General features: G+C 42.0%; 1 protein-coding gene across 1 annotated transcript; it reads right to left on the bottom strand.

Annotated features, from left to right (window-relative positions):
- Positions 1-7,286: 7,286 nt before the first annotated feature.
- Positions 7,287-17,131, bottom strand: LOC124146357 (aquaporin-like). The gene is made up of 5 exons (XM_046516607.2): positions 16,463-17,131; positions 14,326-14,452; positions 11,769-11,974; positions 10,013-10,162; positions 7,287-7,649 (listed from the first exon to the last, which is right to left on the bottom strand). The coding sequence occupies exons 1-5, from the start codon at positions 16,798-16,800 to the stop codon at positions 7,532-7,534; spliced, it is 939 nt and encodes a 312-aa protein (XP_046372563.2). The 5' UTR covers positions 16,801-17,131; the 3' UTR covers positions 7,287-7,531.
- Positions 17,132-21,133: the final 4,002 nt, after the last annotated feature.

Genomic DNA, 21,133 nt, shown 5'->3' with positions numbered 1-21,133 from the left:
AGTAGGAGCCTTCCTAACACACTAATCTGACACAGGCTTTTAATTGTTTGTTGTTTATATGATTGATTGTTTGTTTGTTGTTTAACGCCCTACTCAGCAATATTCCAGCTCTATGTCTGTAGGTCTGTAAATAATCGAGTCTGGACCAGACAATCCAGTGATTGACATCATGAGCATCGATCCATGCAATTGGGAGGGCATGCATCAACCATGTCAGCGAGCCTGACCAACCGATCCCGTTAGTCGCCTCTTACGACTAGCATAGTCGCCTTTTACGACAAGCATGGGTTGCTGAAGACCTATTCTATCCCGGATCTTTTTATATGAGGGCGGACTGGATAAGAAAATCGAGTCTGGACCAGACAATTCGGTGAGTCTATTAAGATCCCCACTGACGACCAGAATAGGTTGCTGGGGACCAAATCTAACCAGGAATCTCGGTTAAATAGTGACAGGATCGTCTGTATTTTTGTATTTTAAATTACACACCAAGAAAGGCTAGGTAGATAGATACGACCTTATGTTAAAGTGTTTAATCGATCTCCTATTTATATGCACACCCTTCAGTTCACTTGGGATAAAAGTGTTGCGACAGTCATAAACATGTGATCTGTGTGTGTGTGTGCGTGTGTGTGTGTGTGCATCAACAAAGTCAGCGAGCCTGACCACCTGATCCCGTTAGTCGCCTCTTACGTCAAGCATAGTCATCTTTTACGGCAAATTTGGGTTGCTGAAGGCCTATTCTACCCCGGATCTTCAGGGGCCCAAGAATCGATTGATGAAATCACGGCGCGATATAGCCATCCTCGATTAGCAGTTGTTATTTTATCTCGGTTCGATTATATTTACCCTGGACCAATTTGCTAGCATCGTTTTGGAAGTGACGTCATCGATCCATCGATCCATCGCTCACTTACTCGGCACAGAATTTCTCCTGCAGCCATCAATGACCCTTTACATGAACGCGAGTCCAGCCTAAATCGACATTTAAACAAATGCACAGGTGAAACACTATTTACATACGTCGTCTTTATTTCAAATGATATTTCTGAACCGAAGCATACACTAACGTTAACCCAGCGTGCCATGTCAACCATTCATCATGTAATGTCTGGCAAAGTTGCGGAAGCTTTTGGGGAGGTGGTTGTCCTTGTTGGACATGGCGACCGAGTTCATCCTATAATATTCAATTGGCTTTAAGTCGGGCCATTTTGAAGACCATAGAAGCACAGAATTATGAGTTCGTATAGTCTTACGCCCCTTTAAGCAACATTCCAGCATTATCACGACGGGGGTCACCAGACATGGGCTTCACACATTGTACCCATGTCGGGAAACGAACCAGGGTCTTCGGCGTGACGAGCGAACGCTTTAACCCCTTGGCCACCCGACCGCCCCTCGCCGAATTATGATTCTGAAGGAAATCAGTATTAACACGTGCAACATATAATCGGGTGTTGTCCTGGTGAAATATCTCTCGTTGAGGATCGATAACGTGAAACAGGTGACTTTGGGGAATTTCGGTAACGTAATGCTGTCAAATTGCCACGCACGTGCACCATGTTGGGTCTAAGGGTGTAGGATATTACCGCCCACATCATGACACTGCCACCTCTGAATCTATCCACTTCGACAACACAGTTTCGAACAAAACGTTCATTTCAACGTCTGTAGACATGTGTTCTCCAATCTCGATGTTGCAGGAAACACGATTCATCACTGAACCAAACCCTACGTAAGTGTCTAAGATTCCATGCCTGGATTTTTACACACCATCGAACCCGTAAACGTCGGTGCTGGTGTCATAGAATAGCACCGCAAAACTCACGAAGAGTATTACGTATTGTTTGAGCCGATACCCTATGCAGACAAGGCACATTGGAGGCAGTGTCTGTCGCTGTAATGGTCCGATGACGTAGACATAAGGCCAGGATGAACCTGTCCTGAGCTGTAGATGTGTTCCTTGATCTGCCAGATCTTGGGAGATCTCTTGAAAATCCCAAAGACGTGGAAATGTGCTGTGGTGGACGTTAAAATGACCGGCATCTGACGACTGAGATTCTCCAGCCTCTCTACGTCCGATGGCGTTCTTTATAGTTGCAGGGTCTAGTCGTGACATGTCAAAATTACTTACAGTTCAAGCAACAGTAGACAGTTGACCGAAAGAATTCCAACCTTTTTTTACCTAACATCCCTATCCCTTATTTCCCCCATAACCACGTGGAAAGTGCATGCAGGTTTGTGTGACAATTTCGAAAAGTCCCTTTTAAATGTCAATAAATTACCAAACGGTGCGTTTTGGCGATGTAATCCAATCTTCTATCCAATCCAATCTCCATTTGGAGTGAGTGAGTTTGGTTTAACGCCGCTTTTAACAGTTTTCCCAGCCCGAAGAGATGCGGGTCTTAGACGTTTACCACTTCGGTGAAACCCACGAGCACGGGTATGGTGCTGACAAACCTAGAAACATAATCGGGGCAAACCGGGATTCGAACCCACAATCATAGGTTTCTGGCTTGCCCAAGGGACGCAACTCTGCACAGCGAATCGCGGCGCCTTAGACGACTGGACCACTCGTAGCCCCTCCATTTGGAGTAAAGGTCTAAGTAGCGGTGAAAATGATAAGAATGGACCCGAAAATAAGTGATGCGATTAAACATTCCGGAATTAAGATGTTTGAAATGACGGAAACTGCGTGTATAACTTACAAGAATGATCCTCACGATCATAAAAACCAGATCTCCGATACGACACCGTTCAGCGAGAACATCTGTGGGCACCACCATGCATGTCAAGTGAACTTTCTAATGAGCCAATTTGATGTCGAGGCTTCTAAATGAATGGTTGAGGTTTTTCAAACCAGTATAATTATATGATTTCTGCATCTCTAAAACGAATTTAATCGGCCAGTTCCGAATGCGGCTAATAAAAGGTTAGTAAACACTGCCGTGTCTGGTGCAATGGCATGAACACCCAAACGGGAGTACCATCGAACGAATATGTCAAATTACCCACTCCGCCTCAGGTTAAGATGCAGTGATTTAAATGCACACAAATATCACAGACAAGGTCATGAGTCTACTATCTGCTCTTGTGGATACATGGGCGGAGGGTAGCCTAGTGGTTAAAGCGTTCGCTCGTCACGCCGAAGACCCGGGTTCGATTCCCGACATGGATACAATGTGTGAAGCCCATTTCACGTGTCCCCCGCCGTGATATTGCTGGAATATTGCTAAAAGCGGCGTACAACCATACTCACTCACTCACTCACTCTTGTGGAAACCAGTATGAGGACCCTTCACATTACCACTTTTCATGTCCCAACTATTGCAGTCTTCGTAATGATATGTACTACCGCATGAAAGGATATGACTTGGATTCAGTATTGTATGGAAATGCGACTTCTACTGATATTAACCTTGCTATTATACAATCTGTTCATTTGTTTATTGTAAAGTCCAAAAGATTTAAATTTTAATTATTTGTCTTCTTTACAACTACATCAATCTAAGAGTTGGGTACGCTGGTACATATGAGGTATATAGAGGTCGACAAGCGTATATACATTTGCATTGATGAACCGGTTTTGTGATGTGCTGTATGTGTGAATTTATGTGTGACTTGTTTATTGCCTACTTGAGCATCATGGTATTGCAACAGCAGGTAGTATTATGTAAATAGGTGAGGTGAAATGGGGTTTAACGTCGCGTCAAAGATTATTGCACTTATATAGCGACGTGCATGCACGTGTGTTTGTGTGGCTGCTTGTTCTAGTCCGGACTGATGCCGATTTATAGTGCTAGCTCACTGAGATTACATGCCGCAGTTTAACATGAATACCCCACTCAGACAGTTTACTGACTCCGAGCCGACCGGTCCTTGTTTAACCCCTTAATGCCGAGCGCCAGACAGGGTAACAACAAGTACCTCTTTTTAACGTCTTTTGGTATGACGCGGTCGGGGATCGAACCCCGGGCTTCCGCTCTCCGGGCGGACGCTCTACCACTAGACCACGGAGGCGGTCTTGTAATCTAATTTAATGTACAATTTAGTCTTATTAACTGTTAAATGTCCTTGTAGGGAGGTGTTCAAGTTGGTCTTTGTCTGTTCACCAATCAGATTCCATTTCTGGAAATAAATATTGTTTAAATATGTTCCCTGTGTTGGTTTTGTATTGTTAAAATCGACATATCCGAAATTTCAGGGTTCACCTGACGGGACTTTGTTTGAAGGTGACCTCAGATCTTCATGGAGAGAGGTATTGTATCCGAGTAAAGTTCAAAAAGGTGACAGTTAAATTTAAATATATTAAATGATGCATATTAAATAACTGCAAGGATCGATGCTGTTTGACTGACATTGTTCTCGAGAGACATCCATATGCAATTGTATACGGCCAGATGAAACCATTGATGCCATTTTAAAAACACTTCCTATTATACATGTAAATATATTATAGCTCTGAGCAAACCGTCTCTAGAAAAAAATACTTTACTGTTTACAATTACCATAATTTAATACATATGTTGCCATGCATGCAGTTTTAATTGCTATATTAATATCAACAGATGGCCGGTAAAAGGCGGGAGTAGGGGGGGGGGGGGGGGGGCTATCATTCGATATACACTATATTGCTTTTGATAATATGATCGCGTTGTATAATGCAACGAAGAGATTAACAGCACTAGTTATATACACTTTAATACTTGTTTCTCGGGCGCACGGGTGGCCCAGTCGTCTAAGGCGCCGCAATTCGCGTTGCTGACTTGCGTCCCTTAGGCACGCCGGAAACCTATGATTGTGGGTTCGAATCCCGGTTCGCCCTGTTTTTAAAATAGTTCAGTTATACCACGGCATGTCAGCTTGATGTGGGAGGAAAGCTCAACGTGATGCAGGGCTTATAGATGTTTAACCCACGATCATGGACGTGTTGCTCACAAACCTAGAAACATAATCGGGCCGAACCAGGATTCGTTCCCAGAACCAAAGACTTCAGGGCCTCATAAGACACAAATCCTACAGTGAATTCTGGATAATTCAGTTCCACCAGGGAGTCTATAAAAGGAGAGTGAACTGATATAATTAAGTTCTGTAACAGCTAATTATTCTTATATACACTCTACACCAATTACACCTCCCCATATTAACATTGCCGCTCCAAAACGCGTTTAATCAAATGTATGTTACTGAAATTAAACCATTTAATTACTAAAATCAGCACGAGTTTGTATTATCTGTTTTCTGATACACAATTAATTTTATATGTATGGTAAATATAAATTGATGAATTATTTAATAATGAAGTAGAACCTGGAACGCAGGGCGTGTCGGAAATCCACATGAAATAACATAAGAATGATTAATATGTTTAATAATATTATAATCCAACATCGACTGTCAGAAAAGGTATGTAAAGCTATAGCGACACTGATATATCGGCATGTTACACATTTAGAATGTTATTAGCTGTGAATATACATATCCAAGACACACCCAATTTAATGACCTAATGACCTTTGAGATTTGTTACGTTGAACGTGATACACTTGTAATATTTACCGTCTCCACCGAAGCTGCCTTCTTTGTTTGTTGTTTAAAGCCACACTCGGCAACATTCCATCTATATGATGGCAGCCTGTAAATGATCGAGTCTGGACCAGACAAACCAGTGGTTGATATTATGAGCAACGATCTTAACGCCGTCAGTGAAGATAATACACGTCAACCACCTCCCGATCCAACGGTTGCCGGGGACCCATTCTAACCAGAAATTTCCCCGGGGTACATTTCTACGGGTCAGAAAGTACAGCACTTTGATGGCGTCCCCGGGGTACATTTCTACGGGTCAGAAAGTACAGCACTTTGATGGCGTCCCCGGGGTACAGTTCTACGGGTCAGAAAGTACAGCACTTTGATGGCGTCCCCGGGGTACATTTCTACGGGTCAGAAAGTACAGCACTTCGATGGCGTCCCCGGGGTACAGTTCTACGGGTCAGAAAGTACAGCACTTTGATGGCGTCTCCGGGGTACATTTCTACGGGTCAGAAAGTACAGCACTTTGATGGCGTCCCCGGGGTACAGTTCTACGGGTCAGAAAGTACAGCACTTTGATGGCGTCCCCGGGGTACAGTTCTACGGGTCAGAAAGTACAGCACTTTGATGGCGTCCCCGGGGTACATTTCTACGGGTCAGAAAGTACAGCACTTTGATGGCGTCCCCGGGGTACAGTTCTACGGGTCAGAATGTACAGCACTTTGATGGCGTCCCCGGGGTACATTTCTACGGGTCAGAAAGTACAGCACTTTGATGGCGTCCCCGGGGTACATTTCTACGGGTCAGAAAGTACAGCACTTTGATGGCGTCCCCGGGGTACAGTTCTACGGGTCAGAAAGTACAGCACTTTGATGGCGTCCCCGGGGTACATTTCTACGGGTCAGAAAGTACAGCACTTTGATGGCGTCCCCGGGGTACATTTCTACGGGTCAGAAAGTACAGCACTTTGATGGCGTCTCAGGCCACCTGCAGCACCATATGAAGTACAAGTTCATTTACAATTATCATTTGGATTAAATATGATTTTTTAATATATACTGAAAAATAATTAGGGATCATGAATCTTTTGGGGGATACATTTTGTTGAGAAAACTGAGCACACAATGTCATAAAATATCCCCAACAATATTCATGATCACTAACTTCAGTATATAACAAAACGTGCAAATAGGACACAGTTTTCACGTAGGATCGATAAGTTTTTAGGGAAGGCCCGAAGCATAGCATTATAATCAAGCAATACTGTTCTTAAGGTACTGACGCGTATACCATTATACATGATAGTTTAGGTTGTTTCGAATTTGTTTCACAACAACAGTAAGGTATAATACGATCAAAGGATCGAGAGACTATCGAACGGTGTTCGTTTCCTATTTCACATGACTGGCACATTGTGCATATTTTACCAACCGTTTTAGGTGTGTTCCAGCGCGTCCAATCTGGCCCGGAAGGCCGTGGGAAGCTATTCGAATTTGAACTGAGGCGCACCGCCATTCGGCTTATCCTGGAATAACACGAATGGTCACGAAAGAATAGTCTATGCTGAAACAACATTATTGTGAGGAAAACATTCAACGAGAAACCGTCACCGTTGGTTAAAATCCACTCCCAACAGGTCTCCTCATATTCATCGTTGTACATTTTAAGAGCGCTTCCAACTAATGCGTGTTTCGCACTGAAAGGCCTCTTGATCATTGTGGCCGGTGAGTGAGTGTGATTTTAGGCCTCTTTCAGATTTATTCCTGCAATATCACGGCGGGGGACACGTGAAATGGGTTTCACACATTGTACCTATGTCGGGAATCGAACCCGGGTCTTCGGCGTGACGAGCGAACGCTTTAACCACTAGGCTACCCTCCGCCCCTGCAGCCAGCACATGATCATCCCAGAAGCTCTTGACCAAACCAGGAAGACAACGCTGTTACGTATGTTGTTGACGCATCTCGTGCCTCGAGCTTAACTCTACATCACTATTGTATTAATTAATGTGTCCGGATTGAGGGAAACTCGTGATCTGAGAGAGTTTAGCAGCCTTGCGTTGATCGCCCTTGGATCCACACACCACGAGTCGTTTCTCCGGGCTTGCAAACACAAACCTGTCAAATAAAAACAGAAAGCAAATGAACACTGAGCTTTTTTTCAATGCACAAAAATGGCTTGAAGCATATCACACAAAAGATGAAACTACAAAAGGGTTGAATGATCACCTTGTCGAGTGAGTCTTTGTTTGTTCTAGCTATACGACGGCGGTCTCTTAACAATCGAGTCTGGACCAGACAATCCAGTAACTAACATCATAAGCATCGATCCACGCAACTGGGATACGATGACATGCATCAACCAGGTCATCGAGCCTGACCACCGGATCCCGTAAGTTTCATCTTAGGAAAAGCATGGGTTGCTGAAGAAGTATTCTAACCCGGATCTTCACGGGTTGTCGAGTGAGTGAGTTGATCGGGTTTTACGACCAAGATATTTATATTACAACAGTTGTGGTTGATCGTGTCAGTATTGATCTAAGCAGTAAACAACTGTCGGGACAGTGAAGAGTTTTCGGCTGTCCCATGGCCAGTGACTGCCCACTTCCAATTCAAGCTTCATACAGATATGGAACAATAATATTCAAGGCCTTTTCAAGTTTTTTAGTCAGATCAGCCACAGTCTGTCAATATTTTCTTTAAATCCAGCATTCTCCACATTAGAAGTAAGACCCCAAATCAGTATGAACATCAGAAATCTTCCTACAGGTTTTAATTTCACAACCAACAAATAAAATAGATTAAGTCTTGGCATGAATTCTCCATAGTCTTTGGCACACAAATCATTCACTGTGATAGATCACATTTAAACTGTTATTAACAAGTACATGTGTATGTATGCCATTTTGTTCAAATTTTGGCGAATTTCAAGACTTTTCAAGGTTGACACTAAAAATAAAGGCTTTTCAAGAGGTATCTTAAAATTCAAGGCCTTTTCAAGTTTGTATGAACCTTGCAAAAATAGCAATCTTCTCTTTCCAGAGTACTTCTGTCAATGTTCTAGAAAACAGCATCCCTCACTGACCACGTATTCCAAACTCCTCTCTATAACATAGCTGTAAATGTAATTCGCCTCTGTAGAATAGGGGATAGAGCGTCTGCCCGGAGAGCGGAAGGTCGGTGGTTCGATCCCCGGCCGCGTCAAACCAAAAGACGTTATAATAGATGGTACTTGCTGTTACCCTGCCTGATACTCGGTATTAAGGGGATGAAAAGGGGACTGGTCAGGTCAGCATACCATGTTAAAGAAATAACCTTACCTTGATAGAATTTAGTATCACCCTTGTTATCACTGGTGCCAACATTCGCGAATACAGTATATATTAGCTCCCAGTGAAGATCTGGGTAGAGAAATGACTATGCTTGTCGTAAGAGGCGACTATGCATGTCGTAAGAGGTGACTATGCTTGTCGTAAGAGGCGACTAACGGGATCGGGTTGTCAGACTCGCTGACTGGTTTGATGCATGTCTTCGTTTCCCAATTCCGTAGATCGGTGCTCATGATGTCAATCACTGGACTGTCTGGTCTATTTACAGACCATCGTCACGTAGCTGGAATATTGCTGATTGACTTAAATAATCGAGTCTGGACCAGAACCAATTGATTGACATCATGAGCATTGATCTACGCAATCGGATATGATGACATTCATTATCCAAGTCATCGAGCTTGATCACCCGAACCCGTTGGTCGCTTCTTACGACAGGCATGGGTTGATGAAGATCAATTCTCATCCGGATCTTCACACGGGACTTCACACGGGACTTCACAATTATAAGGGTATTACACGGTGCACATGACTCGTGTGTTTGTCCGGACGATTTCACTAAGAACACTATCCACCGGATTAAGAGCGTTAGACTGTATACAGTGGCCTGAATTGTGGACATGGGGTTCGCCTCTTGGTCTGACCCGAGTTCGAATATCTTTCTGGGTACATATTTGGAGACTATTCTTAATATGATATTGCTGGAATACTGATAATTTCGTTGAAAACTCACTCACTCATACACTTGAGCTAGCATTTACATCTGATTTTAGTGATACAATAAATACGATCTAGGCCATCTATAAGCCATTTCAGAATGTTCTTTTTATCAATTTTAAAAAATTTAATCGAGAATACGTCAAAATATGTTTCGAAGCGTGGTCGCCAGTTTGAAACTAGTGTCGTTAAACTCGAGAAAGCTGCTTTATGATTGGCTAATTTCTTGTCAGTCATTTCATTGGGCGGTCAAAGTTTGCGAAAGGTCGTTCTGACGTGACCCTTATAGGGTGACCTCAGATCATTGTTTAGCGGTAGCGAAAACTAAGATCTGATTTTAATGAGATTGTTGTGAGCCAATTCTAACAAGGAATCTCCAAGTGAGTATTTCATATAAAAGATCATTGTGAAATGAGAAATGTTCTGAAGACCTACCTGTAAAAAAATACGGCTATTGCAGCTCCGAAAACTGGTCCAGCCCAATAGATGTAGTGATACTTCCAGACGTCCCCATTGAAGGCACTAACAGCGACAGCTGATCCAAAACTCCTGGCAGGATTCATAGACCCACCTGTTGCAGCGACCCTGAATGCAGGTCAGTGATAGTGGTTATAATCTAACACCACTCGGACAAACAGTCGCAGTTAGACAATAACACGTCTAATTTTGTCTACAAGGTTAAGGACAGAGGTAGTCTACAGTCGTCTGTGTTACCGTTAATGGGGCTCTTCATATGTGACAAGGCCGCTCTGGGTCAATGACGTCATACAAGGTCAAGGTCATACAATGACAAGGACACTCTTAGAAGGTCAGCAATCTTTGGCATATCGTTATTCAGTCGTCGGTGCATTTCATTGGCCATGAACCCTCCGTGGGTATCGTCAGCAGTTTATTAAGAATATGGCGCAGATTGGGGTCACAAATACTCAATTTACTTTTAAAGCTTTGGTATATGTGATAATCATGGCATCGTTGTTTTAAAGTTCGGAAGTGGGAACTCTATCCTGTTTGTTATACATGCTATTAGGACTATCAACGGTATTGGAACTAAATTTTAATATAGACATTAAACATTGAACATAGAGTGATTTGACTATGTGCTTTAATGTCGATGGAACAATATTGCAGTCACATCACGGCACAAGCACGGATACAGTTTTTTAGAAAGGATGGGTGCTTTCTATGATTTGGCAATTCGGGTTTTGGTAAATTTGGTTAGATATATATATCCTAAATGATTGAGTGATTTTTACGTTCCAGTTTGGTATACCCGATCACCTATTTTTCCGAATGTATAAATACGCACGATCAATCACCATAACCCACTTAAGTTTAAGTTGCTTGTGTGCAAATACGCATTAAATTGATTTCTATGCTAATAGCTAAACAATACGGCGTAATTACCTAATGTAACCTTTTCTGCTTGCGTACATGTATGCAGGTATCACATATATGTGAACTCTACTTTAGTGTTGATGCAGGAAAGTGTAACTCGGCGCCTCGCTTATTTTAACTTTGACATGTGTTGCTGGTGTGTTTGTTTGTTTGTTGTTTTACACCGCACTCAGCAATATTCCAGCTATTTGACGGCGGTCTGTAAATAATCGACAATCCAGTGATTGATATCATGAGCATCGAGCCACGAAATTGGGATACGATCACATGCATTAGTGAGTGGGTGAGTGTGGTTTTACGCCGCTTTTAGCAATATTCCAGCAATATCACTGCGGGGGGCACCAGAAATGGGCTTCACACATTGTACCCATGTCGGGAATCGAACCCGGGCCTTCGGCGTGACGAGCGAACGCTTTAACCACTAGGCTACCCGACCGCCCCGATGACATGTATAAACCAAGTCAGCGTGCCTGACCACCCGATCCCGTTAGTCGCCTCTTACGACAAGCATTGTCGCCTTTTACGTCAAGCATGGGTTGCTGAAGACCTATTCTACCCCGGATCTTCACGGGTCTATTGCTGTTGTGAGCGCATGTGACATGTGACACACTTGGGGCAACAAATGAACAGATACGGATTGAAAGTCACCAGAAACATCAGAGTTCTAAGCAGAATAATGTTTTAAAAAATCACTCATTCATATTTTAGTGACAACCCACCCGCCACTGTATGTAACATCATATCATAGAGCTGTGATATATTTTGGCGACCCCGCTCTTCGTTGATCTATACTCACCCTGCGAGGGTGCAGACAACGACGGAGAAGCCGATGGCGATAGGCCCCCTTCCCGACATCGTGTTGGGGTCGATGACAGCGAGGATGTAAGTGAGGACGACTACACACGTCAACAGCGCCTCGCAGACGACACCCGGCCCGGGCCCCACGTGCAGCACGTGAGCGCCGCCATTAATGCCGATAAAGACATTCTCTGGTAAAATGGCCTGTGAATTATAAGGGACAAAAATTATTATGTTAATGTTATTGTGGTGGATTTCATTTCAGCTTAGTCTAAAAGTTCCGGAAACTATTCTGAACATTATCGAGAGTGTTCCTAGTACTCATGTTATGTATAATCTTATCTTACCGTGCACATGAATGTCTGATTCTGATTGGCTGAGATCCATTCTATTATTTTCAATGTTCCTAAGGTACACCTTTTAGGTTCCCCGTTCGAATTGACGATTACATTTGCAACATGCCAACCGCAATTTTGTATCCAGAATTACATTCGTCACCACTCGCGTCTTTCCGTTACCTTCAAGAAGGCTTGTCCCGAAATGGCACACGGTAGTCGCGAATGTCTCGAATTAAATCTTTCGGCCAGCCTCGCCCATTTACGACACTTTAAGACGCCATTCTCCGAATATGTACGATATTTTCCGAATGAAATAGATCTCGGTGGAAGAACTAATTTGATTTTCTGTCGTCTGCTATAAATGGTATTCTGACCGATCGGACCAAAGCATGAATGTATAAGACAAACCTTCAATATGATTAGGTGTTAGGTAAGGTAGATTCGTGGTCCACCTGCCCTTCGGGTGACATTACAAGTTGTCAACCGATCCCTCGGGGTACATGGTGTGATGTGATGTACATGGTGTGATGTACCCTGGGTGTGAAACTGCACAGGGTACATCACACCATATGCCCCGAGGGATTGGTAGACAACGAATTTATCTTACCGACATTCATTTTTACAGGTCCGAAATATGTGTCCGCAGTTCCACTGAATTTGCAAAACTCGTAGCAGACGACGCAAACGAACCTTTTACCCAATGCATTACAATAAACATCGGGTCATTTCAACTCAGTCTCATTAAAGTCAGATCTTAGATCTTAGCTCCCGATAAACAAAGATCGCTCTGACATGACCCGTAATGGGATGTCTTCAGATCTTTGTTTAGCGGTAGCTCTTCAGATCTTTGTTTAGCGGTAGCTCTTCAGATCTTTGTTTAGCGGTAACAATCAATCAATCTGATAAATCAATCGGAACACATCGTAGGTAACTTGCTTATCTCTCAAAAGTAATCTGTCGTTGAGCTGAAATGGACCGATGTTTGTACGAATGCATTGGGTAAAGGGAAATAACTCGTTCGTTTGCGTCGTCTGCTAGCTGTCAAAATGGCTGAATCAAAGCGTTTTACTATATTCCGATATATATTCCGGGTCTGTATGAATGAATGACTGTGAGATGAATTCGTTTTCAACCGACCCCACGGGGCATGTAGTGTGATATACCCTGTTTGTGAGTCAAATACTCCTCCTGACGGCTCGGTGTTCATAGGCACAGCGTACATCACACCTCGAGATGGTTGGTGATTAACTCGGTGAACAAATGAACCACCACCAATGGCCTGTAGACTATGGCCTATTGCCTGTCAGTGATGGCGAGTCAATGATTGATGGATTGATTGGTTGAATCAAAACATACACTTCTTTTCAACATTTACAAGTTTTGGACTTCAGACAACATCAAACATATCTACATATCTAGAGGTGTGGTTGATCTGTGTGAAAAAGATTGACTTTTCTGGATTGTCAAAAGCATTTATATGTTAACACGATCAAGGCCTTGGCTCATGCCGGTATATTTTTAAATCACAAAAGCTTATAAAACTCCCAATAGTTCGTCTTTTGTCTTCAGGGAGTTCACACTAGACATACACAACAACCAATACACAGCGCCATTAGTCAACTAGAGAAACGCGTCTCTCCTAAAAAAACCATCAATCATAAGTTTGTAACAGGATGACAAGGTAATTCATAACAAGTAAATTCTGGCCAGCGGCCATACTATATATTATCAACCCTCAGCTGCGGCAACAATCTCCTTCATGTTAAATATCAGTTATTCTGTCACCCACCGAATCTAGTTTTGTTTTGTTTTCAAATTCCTTTTTTCAAAGTTCACTTTCGATAAAATATAGTATACGTATTATAGAAGTGATTAACGAAGATATTTGCAAAATTTGCATATTAATCTTTTAAACGTATAAACGTATTTTCTGGTAATTGGTATCATATTCATGAAATGTTTTGTATGATTTGTAGCCAGTAAATGTAGAGTGAGTGAGTGAGTATGGGTTTACGCCGCTTTTAGCAATATTCCAGCAATATCACGGCGGGGGACACCAGAAATGGGCCCAGTAAATGTAGAAGTGCGGTGTAAATCTTACAGTGCACATTGGTAAGCTCTTCTGAAAGGTCGATCTGTCGTCCCCAGTGGTGACAGAAAAAACTGTTATCAGATTGAGCAGATGAGGGATACGGCAACGGTTATACTAAACCTCACCCTGCAGAGTGCCGCTCCAATTACCCCAGCCACCGTCTGGGTGGCGACATACGCCAGCCCTGCACCCAGGCCCATCTCCCCACACAGCACCACGCCCAAGGTCACGGCAGGGTTGAGGTGGGCACCGCTGGAACACGGAGGTCAGGAATAACGTCAGGGACATATCACACGTATCCCCTAGTCCAGCACCAAGACTGTGGAGTATATGTATTATATCAAAACATAACCAATCCAGATTATAAAACGTCAAGGTAGCTCTATTCCAAATCAGTATCAGGAAGATATGCTTCTGTGCAATAAAAGATTGGCTCCCACCGACTCTTCCAGATTTATATATGTTCTTGTACGTACGCTTCGATGGAGAAAAATATAATTTGTTTTATATAAGACCAAGAAGGTTGATTTTTAAAATAATAATCCCTTTACATATTTGCTTAAAGTTAGGCTTACAAGGTCGAGGTCAGATGCGGCGTGACAAGACGAACATTTTGCGACTATATACTGACTGAAGAAACTCTCAAACACTGCATAACTTTCTTCCTACACGGCCTGTCTGACAATCTCTCACGCAATACATATGTTAAATACCAATTGGGGGCTCCCTTTTTACCACTTCGGCTCGGGAATTTCAGTCTTGAAAAAAGAAAGCTCGGACAGGATACAAATGTTCCTTTTCTTCACACAAATTCCTTTTGATTGAAAAGGCTCTTTGAAGCGACAGGGTGTAAGTATGATGCACCACATGGGACCTTTGTGAGCTGCCTACTTACGGTCATAATTTAGAATCTCGACGCTGATTGAGTTTTAGAAAATTAACCTGTTGATCTTCACACGGAGAGGTTTCGAATCGGGATAAAAAGATCTGATTTTAATCAGATTTAATGCATAACTTTCTCTTTCTCCCGCCCTTGTGACAATATTTTACACACAATGCATAACTTTCACTCTATACCGCCCTTGTAACAATCTCACACAATGCATAGCTTCCTCTCTAGACCGCTCTTCTGATAATCTTTCACACACAATGCATAACCTACTCTCTCTCTCCCGCCCTTGTCACAAGCTCTTACAAACAATGCATAACTTACCGTCTATACCGCCATTGTGTCTCTCACACAGAGTACATATCTTTCTCTCTATACCGCCTTCGTGACAATCACACACAATGCATAACTTACTCTGTGTACTGCCCTTCTGACCATCTTTCACACACAATGCATAACTTACTCTCTGAACCGCCATTGTGTCAATCTTTCACACACAATGCATAACTTACTCTATTCCGCCCGTGTGACAATTTCTCACACATAATGCATAACTTACTTTCTATACCGCCATTGTGTCAGTCTCTCACACAGAGTACATAAATTACTCTCTATACCGTCATTTGGAAAGTCTCTCACACAAATACATAACTCTCTATACCGCCATTGTGTCAGTCTCTCACACAAATACATAACTTACTCTCTTTACCGTCATTGGGAAAGTTTCTCACATAATGCATAACTTACTTTCTATACCGCTATTGTGGCAGTCTCTCACACAGAGTACATAAATTACTCTCTATACCGCCCTCGTGACAATCTCACACAATACATAACTTACTCTCTATACCGTCATTGTGTCAGTCTCTCACACAAATACATTACTCTCTATACCGACATTGTGTCAGTCTCTCACACAAATACATAACTCTCTATACCGACATTGTGTCAGTCTCTCACACAAATACATTACTCTCTATACCGTCATTGTGTCAGTCTCTCACACAAATACATAACTCTCTATACCGACATTGTGTCAGTCTCTCACACAAATACATTACTCTCTATACCGACATTGTGTCAGTCTATCACACAAATACATAACTCTCTATACCGTCGTTGTGTCAGTCTCTCACACAAATACATAACTTACTCTCTATACCGACATTGTGTCAGTCTCTCACACAAATACATTACTCTCTATACCAACAGTCTGAGAAGTCTCTCGCACAAATGCATAACACTCTCTGTCGCGCTTATGACAATCGCTTACACACAATGTATAATTTACTATCTATAGTAATGCATTCAGCCTGTCAACAAACCCTCTCTCGCACATCGCACAACATGTTTCAAGAGCAAAACAACTCCACCTGATCTTTAACAGCACAGCGCTGAGGGATGCAAGACCCAGTCCATGGGCGAGCGCCACTGGTATAGCTCCGGCGCCCGGATGTGTAGTTCCAGGGTACACTCCTTCGGGGTGGGGGGTAGCCATACACCCGATAAACACATAGAAACATACCCCAACCAGCTCCCCCATCAAGGCGCGAAATAATGTCTTGTGTTGATCTGTTAGACAAGAACACCGGCGTTTATCGCCGTCGGACGTGTTGGTCGTGCTGTCGTAACTTGATCCATAGTCATCGATGATGTCGTCTTCTTGAAGGTCGAACTTCTGTTCCATTAAACGCTGAGTGATGTTGTCCATTTTGATTAAGGTCACTGATGTCACGCGTTGTCATACGAAACGATTCCTAAAATAACAAATCGTTTTCGTACAATTCTGTAAGGTTGTGCAATTGTCCTTCAGTACATTCAAACACGGTCTCAGTACTAATTCATTTCAAATTCATCTTCTATCTCCGACATCGGACCACGAACATAAGTTAGCGAACTTAAACCCGTAGGCGTTATAAACATCTGCACGGCTCACAGCGACTGTGATGACGTCACCGAGTTCATCCACTTAGCCCATCAGGAAACAGGAACTCGGTATAAGCCCCAGTACGACATCGCTTACCTCCACCGTCTTAAGCCTGTAGTGTGCTAGAAATAGACCAAGCTTGTGATTAAACAATGTGTCCATGTCAATACATCACCCTGACGTTGTCATATCATATGTCATCGAGTATGCCGAGGTATACCTATTTCATTTTATTATATATGATGATTGACACATGCGGTATCCATTAGCAGAACAGACGAAGAGGGTCGATATTTAAATACACTATACACGGGATAGCCTTGATCAAGAGGATCAACACGGCGCAATGTTTTTTTGTTGTATACCTACCTATTGATGCAAATACCTATACTGTGATAAAAGCACACGTGTGTAACCCCGAAGATAAAAGAAATTGTAACTTGCACGTGGTACCTTCAGAATAAGGAATGAGAGCATGATATATCAGTTTAAATATTTATTTAATATTATAGTAGAAAACAAACATATTATGAAAACAAAACTAGTAAAATGTTTTCGCCTAAACAGAGACCATATAATAGATCTATCATATGGTCTCTGGGCTCAATCTCTTCCTGAAACATTTGTTATTGTTTTCAAGGAACAATGGGTATTAAGCTGACACAATTGTAGTGGTATACATGATACTGTTGACATTGATATATCTACAGTGGTCAAGTTATTTCTATTTTTTAAATTAATCTTTTCAAAGTAATAGCTACAATGTTGTGATATTGTTTTACAATGATTGGTTGGTTGGTTGGTTTGTTGTTTAAAGCCGTACTCAGCAATATTCCAGCTATATGACAGCGGTCTGTAAATAATCGAGTTTGGACCAGACAATCCAGTGATTGACATCATGAGCATCGATCCACGCAATTGGGAGCGATGACATGCACCAACCAAGTCAGAGAGCCTGACCACCCGATCCCGTTAGTTGCCCCTTACGACAAGCATAGTCGCCTTTTCTACCTATTCTACCCCGGATCTTTACGGGTTGTTTTACAATGAAGTAGATCTGCACATGGAGACATGTAGATATTCTTAACATTAAAACCCACAACGATGTGAGTGCGTTTGTTATTTCTAACCACGAACCATATATTTCTCTGTGAGAGTTACCTCCCTGATGGTAATATGTTTACTGGTGTAGCCTGAAATTTATTCACACTGTCCAAAAGTCCTAATATCTCGCCACACGGAAACTGGGTCAACGTTTCCCGCAATTCGATATGCTATGGGCCTGTCCCCGTCTTTCTCGACAGACAGAACCGCTTCACGGAAATCGGTCAACGTTTCACCGCAGCCAAATGCTGTATGGGGAAATAGATCGGACAGAGCTAGACTTGTTCCCCGCCCATCGCCTCCTTGCGGCAGCAGGCGAGGAGGGCAGGCGTTCTTGGGCAATGAAACCAGTCTAGGACAGGACATCGCTACCTGTTACGATTGTTGCCAAATAACATAAACACGTTTAGTGTAATTGGCGGTCTTTGGCGCCTTTGGCGGTCCTTCCCCAACAATCTAACGTGCGTGATATAACAAATACTGCTCAAAGTGGCGCTTAACCCAACTCACTAACTCGCCAGCCATCGCATCGCCAATTTGGCCGAGTCACGCTGAACATTTGTCTTTGTCACGCGTCCATGTCACGTTCATAACATAAGGAGATTATATATATCGTATATACATGAATGTCATGAAGGTGTATGTAATCAATTGTCTATCTCATCAACAACCGGTTTCTTTACACATAATATCGTTTCCTATTCAGTTTTATGTCTTTTAATCAATGAAATCGTGTACACGGTAGATTGCCATCACGATGTCCGCTTCGCACAAGCAGGAAACACGTGTTTCATATTTTTTATGTTTGTTTCTTGTTTAACGCCGGGCAATATTCCAGCTATATGACGGCGGTCTGTAAATTAAATAATCGAGTCAGGGCCAGACAATCCAGTGATTGACATAATGAGCATCGAGCTACCCAATTTAGATATGATGACATGCATCAACCAATGATATACATGTTAACATATTTTCTTTTCCAAATGTTAAGTCAATAGGTAGTGTAGGCCAAAGTCCCATGCTACATCAAAGTGTATACAATGGGAGAGATATATGTGTAACAAGACAAGTTGTTCATTAAAACGAAGATCCAAGGCGAAGACATAAGTGGCTAAGAAGACATTAGCATGTTAAACTTATGTTAGGGTGATTTACATAGAATATTTTAGGTATGTACTTATATCTCAGATTATTATATACATTGCACGTTAGAATAAAATGATATTCATCTTTGATTTATTAACGTTTGCAGACTAAACACAATCTGTCAACTTTAGGGTCTTTACTTTGTCTGCCAGTCTCAATTCTGAGCTGGTGTGAGTGGCATCTCAATTGAGCAAGTGCCATCTTAAAATTGGAAATGGACAATATTATAATATACGTTTCTAGGCCAATTGAGGTTTTGAACTGCATATATGATAGCGATAGTGCTCACATGAACACTTAAGTCTAAAATGAAATTCCGAAAAAAAATTCGCAACATTATTTACACACTCCTGCTCCCAAATGTAGCCAAATCCAAGAGAAAATAGACTGTTTTTAATTTTGAAAACCCAATTAGTCTTTCCAATTTTGCAATTTAATAACAATAAATTATAGTTTTTCCTAACAAATCTGGATTGTGGCATATTACTAATTTTGCACCTGTATTTGAAATCCCTCTTACAAGTGAATATACACTGTGTACCTTCTACACGCACCTCTCACTACACGGTTTGAGCATAACTGCTTAACACACAAAAACGATTTCATGCAAGCATGTGAACAGTTTCAAAATTCAACGCCCCATATTCCGAACCGTGAAATAAAATTGGGCTAATTTTAGCATCAGATATTTTAAAAAATAACTCTTGAATGGCTTGAGCATGTTTGAAGATTTAAAGACACCACAAAGTACTTGTTAGACTGTAAGGCAGTATTCATTCCTCATATGAGGAGTCCACGACAGTGATCTTGAAAAAGTGAAAATAGTAATGGGCTAAGCACACATCCCTGTTTAGGCCAAATGGGCAGATGAATACGTCTGAGAGGCAATCATGTATTATAGGTATTCATTTAAAGTAAATGTTCACCTTGATGTGTATGTTTAACCTTTCAGAGTACTATGGTGAGCTAAACTTGCAAAGGTCGAAGTGAATGGACCGATTTATGAAATCCACGACATTGGGTAGAGTTGTGATTGATATTGATATTGTACTGCCGCTTCTACCACTGCGCTTGTTTTGTGATGGTGGTATGGTATTTGGGTTCGTTTGTTTGTTTGTTGTTTCACGCCGCACTCAGCAATATTCCAACTATATATGACGGCGGTCTGTAAATAATCGAGTCTGGGCCAGACAATCCTCTGATCTACATTGTGAGCATCAATCCACGCAATTGGGATACGATGACATGCATCAACCAAGTCAGCGAGCCTGACTACCTGATCCGTTAGTCGCCTCTATTTGGGTTTTAATGCGACTTGGGCCATTAAAGGTCTATTTGCGCCCAACATATTAAATGTACGGAGTAATGGTAATGAGATGATGAACTAATCTGCTTCATGATCTAATTTATATATCAAAACAGCAAGTAAATACTATTTCATTTCTGAAAAGTAAGAACTCATTCCATAAAAAAACCCCAGATCAGACAATAAAAGGAAAACAGTTAAAATGGTTTAAAAGTCACTACACAATGTATGTACACATTCAATTTCTACAATATATAAAGTTTTCCTGATGCAGTCACGAAGACTTATATTGCCGCCTGAATTGAACCATAAAAAATGTTAGAACCCAAAAGCGTAATAAGAGAAAATAAACATTCTCTCTCAAGTACTGCACGTCACAAATTTAACCCGAAATGAATGTGGCCTGGGCGTTCAAATAAATAATGCTTCACTGTGTCGGACGTGATTTCGTCAGTGTATACTACAGAGGAAGCCTCTTTATCGATGACACTGCGGTAAGCATTTAATCCAAGTAAGTCAAGTAATTGTGACTTCCTCACGTTTCCACCGTCGGCGAATTGT

This window comes from Haliotis rufescens, unplaced genomic scaffold, assembly GCF_023055435.1.
Source record: "Haliotis rufescens isolate VD_foot unplaced genomic scaffold, xgHalRufe1.0.p SCAF_11, whole genome shotgun sequence".
Classification (NCBI taxonomy): Eukaryota; Metazoa; Mollusca; class Gastropoda; order Lepetellida; family Haliotidae; genus Haliotis; species Haliotis rufescens.
Note: the sequence above shows the minus strand (reverse complement) of the source record. Positions and strands in the feature narration are given on the sequence as shown.